This window comes from Rana temporaria, chromosome 3 (assembly GCF_905171775.1).
Source record: "Rana temporaria chromosome 3, aRanTem1.1, whole genome shotgun sequence".
NCBI classification, from domain to species: Eukaryota; Metazoa; Chordata; class Amphibia; order Anura; family Ranidae; genus Rana; species Rana temporaria.
Window position 1 is genome coordinate 492,330,304 of NC_053491.1, and position 10,438 is coordinate 492,340,741.

General features: G+C 50.6%; 1 protein-coding gene across 1 annotated transcript in view; it reads left to right on the top strand.

Moving 5' to 3' along the window:
- The window catches only part of LOC120933804 (phospholipid scramblase 3-like), a 28,129-nt gene extending 18,720 nt beyond the window's left edge, over positions 1–9,409 (top strand). Inside the window, exons 6-7 of the mRNA XM_040347199.1 lie at positions 5,519–5,680; positions 8,893–9,409. Coding sequence (XP_040203133.1) covers positions 5,519–5,680; positions 8,893–8,952 — 222 coding nt within the window. The 3' untranslated portion in view covers positions 8,953–9,409. The remainder of the gene's footprint in view (positions 1–5,518; positions 5,681–8,892) is intronic.
- Positions 9,410–10,438: the final 1,029 nt, after the last annotated feature.

Sequence of the window (10,438 nt, forward strand, 5' to 3'; positions counted from 1 at the left end):
ATATAGGAAGCGTGGCAAGGGCCCTGCTTGGGACCCCAGTCCAGCTCGGGGCCCCAAGCAATTGCTTGGTTTGCCTGCCTTGTAGCGACAGGCCTGTCTCCACCCAGCCTTGCTCTCAGTGCCTTAGCATTTATCTCAAGTCTCTGGCCTGTCCCACCACCCACTGTTGCCTCTTGTTACCTGTTACTCCATCTATTGTGTTCCAGTCTATCCCTGTTCCTCCTTTGGTCCTGGTTCTTTGTTTGGCCGAATCTTCGTATGTATACTATATGGTCAGTTGTACATGGAACGCCTCCAAATAATTGAGTTCACATGTCTCCAGTGAAGGGTCCTGTTAATACTAGATCATGCAAATACATTATAGACAATTGTTCTCTACCAGCCTTGTGGTAACAGTTTGGTGAAGACCCAATTCTGTTCCACCTATACTGTGCCTCTGAGTACAAAGCTAGCTCAGTAAAGACATGGTTTGATGCGTTTGGTGTGAAGGAACTCGAGTGTCCTGCACAGAGCCCGCATCTCATCCCTACTTAACAGCTTTGGGATGAATTGGAACATCAATGGTGAGCGATGGCTTCTCATCCAACATTATGTCCCAACTTCACCAATGGGCATAAATTCTCAGACACCCTCCAAAATCTTGTGTAAAGTCTTCCTAAAAGAGTAGAGGATGTTATAGCCACAATAGAGGGGGGAGGGGGTTGTCAACTTTATATAAATGGCCATTGGTTTGGAGTCGGATAACCAAAAAACTCATATAGGTTTGATATCAGGGGTACACAAGCATTTTGCTAGATAGTAGATGTAGCACCCTGATGTTTAGGCAGGGTTGCTCCTAAATTTACTTGCCAGGAGAACAATTGATTTCACCCCGAGTCTGGAATTGCTGCACTTCACTCTTCTGTCACTAGGTGGCTGGGTGCTTGGTTACATTAGATACGACAAGGGCATTGCAAGGAAAGATTAGGTGTATATGGGTTATCTCAGCCAATGGGCAGGGGTTTTCTTGAATCCCCTGGCCTGCTGGGAGAGACTATATATTTGGGTGGAGTCAGGCTGCTAGGCCAGAGCCTGAGGTCTATCCCGGGGACATCTGGCTGCTAGGCTGTCTGAGGGCCAATCAAGAAGCAAGAGAGCAGCAAAGGTTTGAGACTGAGGCTTGCAGTCCAATCAGAAGTGCCGGCTTTGCCGGCTGGAGAACCTGTTGTGGTTGGAGGAAGAGGGGAAGCCACTAAGGGGCCAAACCACCTTATTACCTGGGACCACAGTGAGTAGCTGAAGCAAGTACCAGAGCAGTATTCTCACCAACCGAGGACAGAGAAGAATTGGGAAACTTCAGCAGGTGTCAAGCCAGGGACCCAAATAGTGGAGGTGACGCTTGTGCCTTGTGTGCCAATCCAGGGAACGAGCAGGCCAGTGGGGTGACGCTTGAGGAGTATCTGTGTGTGCTAAGCTAGGGACCCAGCAGGGTGACGCTTGAGGAAAATACTCAGTGAGAAGGCTGGAAGGCTGGAAGAAGTGATTGTAGAGGAGGTAGAGAAGTTTGTTACATGTTTTAGAAACTGTTATAAGTAGGGATGTCCCGATACTGATACTAGTATTGATATCGGTACCGATACCAAGCATTTCCCGAGTACTTGTACTCGGGGGAAATGCTCCAATACTTCACCCGATACCTGGGCAGTCAGGGTGATCGGTGAGGCAGGGGAGTGGCAAGTCTTCTCCGTGCTGCCTTCTTCCCCCCTGTGCTGCCTTCTCCCCCCGTGCTGCCTTCTCCCCCCGTGCTGCCTTCTCCCCCGTGCTGTCTTCTCCCCCCGTACTCTGTGCTGCCTTCTTCCCCCTGTGATGCCTTCTTCCCCCTGTGATGCCTTCTTCCCCCCCATGCTGCCTTCTTCCCCCCGTGCTGCCTTCTTCCCCCCGTGCTGCCTTCTTCCCCCCGTGCTGCCTTCTCCCCCCCGTGCTGCCTTCTCCCCCCCGTGCTGCCTTCTCCCCCCGTGCTGCCTTCTCCCCCCGTGCTCTGTGCTGCCTTCTCCCCCCGTGCTCTGTGCTGCCTTCTTCCCCCGTGCTGCGTGCTGCCTTCTCACCCTGTGCTGCCTTCTCCCCCGTGCTCCGTGCTGCCTTCTCCCTCGTGCTGCCTTCTCCCCCGTGCTCCGTGCTGCCTTCTCCCCCCTGCTTCACCCGATATCTGGGCAGTCAGGGTGATCGGTGAGGCAGGGGAGTGGCAAGTCTTCTTCGTACTGTTTTCTCCCCCCGTGCTGTCTTCTCCCCCCGTGCTGTCTTCTCCCCCCGTGCTGTCTTCTCCCTCCGTGCTGCCTTCTTCCCCCTGTGATGCCTTCTTCCCCCCCATGCTGCCTTCTTCCCCCCATGCTGCCTTCTCCGTGCTCCAAATGCTCCAATACTTCACCCGATACCTGGGCAGTCAGGGTGATCGGTGAGGCAGGGGAGTGGCAAGTCTTCTCCGTGCTGTCTTCTCCCCCTGTGCTGCCTTCTTCCCCCCCATGCTGCCTTCTTCCCCCCCTGCTGCCTTCTTCCCCCTGTGCTGCCTTCTTCCCCCCATGCTGCCTTCTCCCCCCGTGCTGCCTTCTCCCCCGTGCTGCCTTCTCCCCCTGTGCTGCCTTCTTCCCCCGTGCTCTGTGCTGCCTTCTTCCCCCGTGCTCTGTGCTGCCTTCTTCCCCCGTGCTCTGTGCTGCCTTCTTCCCCCGTGCTCTGTGCTGCCTTCTTCCCCCGTGCTCTGTGCTGCCTTCTTCCCCCGTGCTCTGTGCTGCCTTCTTCCCCCGTGCTCTGTGCTGCCTTCTTCCCCCGTGATCTGTGCTGCCTTCTTCCCCCGTGCTCCGTGCTGCCTTCTCCCCCTGTGCTGCCTTCTCCCCCCATGCTCCGTGCTGCCTTCTCCCCCTGTGCTCCGTGCTGCCTTCTCCCCCTGTGCTCCGTGCTGCCTTCTCCCCCTGTGCTCTGTACTGCCTTATCCCCCCGTGCTCTGTGCTGCCTTATCCCCCTGTGCTCCGTGCTGCCTTCTCCCCCCGTGCTGCCTTCTCCCCCCGTGCTGTCTTCTCCCCCCGTGCTGTCTTCTCCCCCCGTGCTGTCTTCTCCCCCCGTGCTGCCTTCTTCCCCCTGTGATGCCTTCTTCCCCCCATGCTGCCTTCTTCCCCCGTGCTGCCTTCTCCCCCCATGCTGCCTTCTCCCCCGTGCTCTGTGCTGCCTTCTCCCCCCGTGCTCTGTGCTGCCTTCTTCCCCCGTGCTCTGTGCTGCCTTCTTCCCCCGTGCTCTGTGCTGCCTTCTTCCCCCGTGCTCTGTGCTGCCTTCTTCCCCCGTGCTCTGTGCTGCCTTCTCACCCTGTGCTGCCTTCTCCCCCATGCTCCGTGCTGCCTTCTCCCCCGTGCTCCGTGCTGCCTTCTCCCCCGTGCTCCGTGCTGCCTTCTCCCCCCTGCTCCGTGCTGCCTTCTCCCCCCGTGCTCCGTGCTGCCTTCTCCCCCCGTGCTCCGTGCTGCCTTCTCCCCCCGTGCTCCGTGCTGCCTTCTTCCCCCGTGCTCCGTGCTGCCTTCTTCCCCCGTGCTCTGTGCTGCCTTCTTCCCCCGTGCTCCGTGCTGCCTTCTTCCCCCGTGCTCCGTGCTGCCTTCTTCCCCCGTGCTCTGTGCTGCCTTCTTCCCCCGTGCTCTGTGCTGCCTTCTTCCCCCGTGCTCTGTGCTGCCTTCTTCCCCCGTGCTCTGTGCTGCCTTCTTCCCCCGTGCTCTGTGCTGCCTTCTTCCCCCGTGCTGCCTTCTTCCCCCGTGCTCCGTGCTGCCTTCTTCCCCCGTGCTCCATGCTGCCTTCTTCCCCCGTGCTCCGTGCTGCTTTCTCCCCCTGTGCTGCCTTCTCCCCCATGCTCCATGCTGCCTTCTCCCCCGTGCTGCCTTCTCCCCCCATGCTCCGTGCTGCCTTCTCCCCCCATGCTCCGTGCTGCCTTCTCCCCCCGTGCTCCGTACTGCCTTCTCCCCCCGTGCTCTGTGCTGCCTTATCCCCCTGTGCTCCATGCTGCCTTATCCCCCCGTGCTCCGTGCTGACTTCTCCCCCCTGTGCTCCGTGCTGCCTTTTCCCCCCTGTGCTCCGTGCTGCCTTTTCCCCCCTGTGCTCCGTGCTGCCTTTTCCCCCCTGTGCTCCGTGCTGCCTTTTCCCCCCTGTGCTCCGTGCTGCCTTTTCCCCCCTGTGCTCCGTGCTGCCTTTTCCCCCCTGTGCTCCGTGCTGCCTTTTCCCCCCTGTGCTCCGTGCTGCCTTCTCCCCCCGTGCTCCATGCTGCCTTCTCCCCCTGCTTCGTGCTGCCTTCTCCCCCCGTGCTCTGTGCTGCCTTCTCCCGCTGCTCCGTGCTGCCTTCTCCCCCCGTGCTCTGTGCTGCCTTCTCCCCCCGTGCTCTGTGCTGCCTTCTCCCCCCGTGCTCTGTGCTGCCTTCTCCCCCCGTGCTCTGTGCTGCCTTCTCCCCCGTGCTCCGTGCTGCCTTCTCCCCCCGTGCTCCGTGCTGCCTTCTCCCGCTGCTCTGTGCTGCCTTCTCCCCCCCGTTCTCCGTGCTGCATTCTCCCCCGTGCATTCTCTATAAAATTTGAGTTGCCAACAGAACAGGAATTGAAAATAAAACATTTTGACATAGATTTACCCCTTCAGCTTGAACCTTCTTCTTCTTCACCCAACAATGTCTTTGGTGCCGTGGTGTCACTAAGGAGGGGCCAGAGGGGGCCCTGACCCCCCCACAACATTATGCTATACCCCACCATTTGCCCCCCAATTTAATAGGGATTTACGTCGTTTACATCCACGTCGAAATCAATAGGCCCGTGCGGCGGACGTAGCCACAATGCACACTGGGAAATATAGGCGCCCGGCGCATGCGCAGTTAAAAGAGACGTCAATCACGTTGGGTCAAGCCTCATTACCATAAACACGCCCCCTCAGATGAATTTGAATTAGGCGCCCTTACGCGCGCCCGCTTTAGGCTACAAGGCCGTAACTTAGCAGGCAAATACTTTGAGCATCAAGTACTTGCCTCGCTAACTTACGGCGGCGTAGCCTAAATACGCTAAGCTACGCCGCCGCAAAGTTGCGGCAATCTCTCTGAATCTAGCTAAATATGTGGAAAAATACGTATCGGCCTAAACTGAGGAAAATATTGTTTGTTTGTTTTTTAAATTGTGATATTTATTAAATCAAAAAGTCAAAAAATATATATATTTTTTTTCAAAATTGTCGCTCTTCTTTTGTTTATAGCGCAAAAACTTAAAACCGCAGAGGTGATCAAATACCACCAAACGAAAGCTCTATTTGTGGGGAAAGAACCATAAAGATGTCATTTGTGTACAGTGTTATATGACCGCGCAATTGTCATTCAAAGTGCAACAGCGCTGAAAACTAAAAATTGGTCTGGGCAGGAAGGGGGTGAAAATGCCAGGTATTGAAGCGGATAAACCTTTACAATGGAAAGTGTAATGTCCTCTCCTCTTATGATTGACGTTGTCCACTCCAGTGGTCATAATGATCTCCTCTCTTCTCCCTCCAGATTCTCTCTGCTGATAGAATAACACAAATAGGAGTCATCACACGTGTGTGGCGGGGGTTACACAACGAGATGTTCAGCATTAAAGACAACTATACCATCAATTTCCCGATGGACCTCCATGTCTCCATGAAAGCCATGCTAATGGCCTCCGCCTTATTCATTGTGAGTCTGAGCCTGAGAACAGTGCAATGTGTGTGAGGATGGATGTGGGGGTGGCAGACTGGCGCTGGTTGACCATAGGCAGTCTCAGTGTGTTTGATCCGGGTGGCCACCCATGAGAGAGGGATCTCAGCACAGGAAAACAACAAGACACACACGCATTGTAGCTGAAATCATCTCTCTGGCTTTTACTGATAATACTATGAGAGTATATTCATTACAAAAAGGGGAGGGAACATAATACATTAATTTGGGTAGTGAACAAAGAAATATTATGTTAGCAATATGTGATTGGTTAATACAGAACAGCGTGTCTTGTAGACATTGCGGGCTAGATTCACATAGACCAGCGGATCTTTAGATCCGCGTGATCTATGTGATTTAAGATCCGCTGGTGCAAGTTTGAGAGGCAAGTGGGTAATTCACAACACACTTACCTCCAAACTTGCGGCGGCGGATCGTAAATCCCCCGGCGGAATTCAAATTCCGCGGCTAGGGGGAGTGTACTATTTAAATCAGGCGCGTTCCCGCGCCGATTTAAATGAGCATGCGCTGTCCGCGAAATTTCCCGGCGTGCATTGCTCCCACTGACGTCGCTAGGACGTGTACGCAAACAACGTAAAAAAAAAAAATCGACGCGGGAACGACGGCTATACTTAACATTGGCTGCGCCTCATAGAAGCAGGGGTAAGTATACGCCGGGGAAAACCGCTACGTGAACGTCGTAACAACACTGCGTCGGGCCCGCGTACGTTGATCGCTGATTTACATATTTCTCAGCGTAAATCAGCGAGAACGCCCCCGCGCCATTTTTAAATTGCAGGTAAGATCCGACGGTGTAACACAGTTACACCTGTCGGATCTTAGGCATATCTATGCGTAACTGATTCTATGAATCAGGCGCATAGATACGACCGACTGCACTCAGAGATACGACGGAGTATCTCTCTGTGAATCTAGCCCAATGAGTAAAATAACACCTGAAAAAGAAGGTTACAGAAGGGAGAGAATGTTCTCACCATAAGATAAGAAAGTATACACATTGCTAGTCTCACCAGCTACCAAAAAAGATTCCCACAGTTCATAACATCTGTGAGAATAAGAAAAAGAAAGATACATCTTCTTAGTAATAAGAAAGAAATGCTGCGTGTGTAATCTTTTCTCAAAGATAAAACCTTACAGAAAACTATGTGTACAAGGCCATTTAGAATTCTACTAAAATGAGTGAAATAATATTCACTCTAAAACCTATTAACCCTTCGCAACCATATGTATAGTTAAGGAAGGATCCTAACTATAGAACCTTAACCCCTTACAATGGAGAAAACACTGCAACGTAGGAGATAATCTGTGCTGAATCCTTGTGCCGTTTTCATGTTCTCTGTACACTTCCTGTACTATCTGTCCTGTGTCCTCTGTACACTTCCTATGTTATCTGTCCTGTATCCTCTGTACACTTCCTGTGCCATCTGTCCCGTGTCCCCTGTACACTTCCTGTGTTATTTGTCTCATGTCCTCTGTCACTTCCTGTGTTATCTGATCCATGCCCTCTGTACACTTCCTGTATTTTCTGTCCCGTGTCCTCTGTACACTTTCTCTGTTATCTGTCCCACCGTGGCCTCTGTACACTTCCTGTGTTATCTGATCCATGCCCTCTGTACACTTCCTGTGTTATCTGTCCTGTGTCCTCTGTACACTTCCTGTGTTATCTGTCCCGTGTCCACTGTACACTTCTTGTGTTATCTGTCCTGTGTCCTCTGTACACTTCTTGTGTTATCTGTCCTGTGTCCTCTGTACACTTCTTGTGTTATCTGTCCTGTGTCCTCTGTACACTTCCTGTGTTATCTGTCCCGTGTCCACTGTACACTTCTTGTGTTATCTGTCCTGTGTCCTCTGTACACTTCTTGTGTTATCTGTCCTGTGTCCTCTGTACACTTCCTGTGTTATCTGTCCCGTGTCCTCTGTACACTTCCTGTGTTATCTGTCCTGTATCCTCTGTACACTTCCTGTGTTATCTGTTATCTGTTATCTAGAATGAAGATAGAAAAATGGGACTTGGACTTTTTAGGCACAGTAACAAAAGTATTTTTGCAAAAATATTTCCTAATTAGACATATAAAAACACTTCCTGTGTTTGTCTCATGTCCCCTGTACTCTTCCTGTGTTATCTGTTCCGTGTCCTCTGTACACTTCCTGTGTCCTCTGTACACTTCATGTGTTATCTGTCCCATGCCCTCTGTACACTTCCTGGGTTATCTTCCTGTGCTACCTGCCCCGTGTCCTTTATACACTTCCTCTGTTTTCTGTCCCATATCCTCTGTACACTTCCTGTGTTATCTGTCCTTTGTCCTCTGTACACTTCCTGTGTTATCTGTCCTTTGTCCTCTGTACACTTCCTGTGTTATCTGTCCCGTGTCCTCTGTACACTTCCTGTGTTATCTGTCCTGTGTCCTCTGTACACTTCCTGTGTTATCTGTACCATGTCCTCTGTACACTTCCTGGGTTATCTTCCTGTGCTACCTGCCCCGTGTCCTCTATACCAAGGTGACCAGACATCCCCAGTTTCAGGGGACAGTCCCCTGATTGAGGACCAAGTCTGTTCCTGGTTTTGTCGCAAGATTGGATTTAATAGGGGGCAGGGGCAATTTCAAAGAAAGTCAGTGCATAATTAAAATAAAAAAATAGAATTACACACCCCCGCTCCGCTTTGCCTACTAGCATAGGGGGGTTGTATTTTTCCCATGATCTGTGCCCCTTTCTGATGATCATGTGTTGGTCGGAGCGGAGGGAATATTTCTTCAGTTTCGGGCGCATGCCCATTCAGCTCCACTCGCATGTTATTCTGCCTTGGCTCAAATCCTGGCCAGCCACCTGCCTATATCCTTGCCTTCCCTGGCGGAGTGATCTTCCTCCGCTCCCCATCCAGTAGTAGCCGGGGCCCGGAGAGTAAGACTTGAGAGGCTGTAAGACGGGCGGCGATGGGCAGAGAGTCGCTGATTGTTGCCATTACTAGTAAAGAAGAAATATGTCCCCGGATTTCATTTAAAAAATCTGGTCACCTTACTCTATACACTTCCTCTGTTTTCTGTCCCATGTGCTCTGTACACTTCCTGTGTTATCTGTCCCATGTCCTCTGTATACTTCTTGTGTCTTGTCCCATGACTTTCAACAATGATATTAATTTGGGGTGACTGTAACTTCTATGTTTTTTTCAGGACCTTCTGATTGAAGAGCGCAGGCGCCGACAACGGTCCCAAGCTGCGAGCCACCGCTGATTGGAAGATATCCCAGCCAATTCACAGACTCCTCTCTTATAAAGGATCACATGTCATATAGAGAATTTCCTAACAATCCAAGAAACCTACACGGATCAATTTTATTCAATATGATTTATATATACTGTCAGAACATTTGGGGTTAAAAGAATACATATAAGATCGCACATTTTGTGTCTTAAGTTGAGTCACAGTTCAAAACCTGTGAATAAGGCTGTGTTACCAGAAGGACTTTATGTCTCACAGGGGGGTGTATAATCCTTATATATGCCATCTCCCAGGTCATATCTCTTTTGAGTTCGACACTAATGCCTTGTTTCCACTGAACGGAACGGTTCGGGTCAGTAGATTTGGAACGGTTTAGAACGGACCGGTCTATTGTCGTGAGCGTTTCCACTGCAAATCGGACTGTTGGGACCATACAGGATTTAGAAAAAATGCCTAGCACGTCCACCAATCAGTGGAATGTATTGCATCTTCGCCCTAATGGAACCGTTCCGTTTTCTATGGCCCCACATCTAAAGCAGGACCCAGAATGGTCCGGTACGGTTCGGTTTTATGGCACACTTTCCTAATGGAAACACCTAAAATAGCGTACCGAACCGAACCATACCGAACCGATCCGATCAGTGGAAACGAGGCATTAGAAGATAGGAGAATGATGAGGAATTCTGATTTCACATGTCAGATGAAAGGCCCTGCACAGCATAACATAGTATTGTCTTTATATATTGGGGCCATGGGGCTTATTCACAATGTCGGTGGGTTTATACATCTATACATTTATACATCTATACATATACATATACATCTCAAATAGTATTGTGTATTTGTAATGCCTTAACAATATATATGTGTATTAGTAATTCATATATAAACCTGTTTAATACATTGATATTACTAGGCTCCCAAAAATATAAGATCCTATAATGGCTTAATAGTATTAGACTGCTTTGATCACATTCCGGCATTAGTTTAAAGGAACTTCCCAAGGCATGTGTGCTGATCATAAAACCTTATCTCAATCATAAATTGGGTTGCCGAAATGTCTAGGTTTGTTGTCATTTTGTTTGACATATAAAACAATTTATGATGCTATACCAAGATTCAGGTCATAGGGGGCCATAGATCATGATCAACTCTGGTTGACCCTAAAGTTAGGAATTATTCCTTAGACACCACTGCCCCCTACAGGTTAAAATTGGCATGGACAAATGTCCGCCGGAAAACTGTCCGATAGGCCGTACACACCACCGAACTTGTCTGCTGAAACTGGTCCGCGGACAAATATCAGCGGACAGATCCGGTCGTGTGTACGGGGCCTGAAGGAAGCCGGAAAACAGAGAGTGACCGCAAACATGTAAGGGGTTCACAGAAATCCTTCATTAGGAATTTCCCTTCTCAAGCAGAACTCTTAATTACTGGTAATGTATAATTGTATTATTACCATTTAGGTAATTGAAGTGTGGTGGAACATATGCTTGAC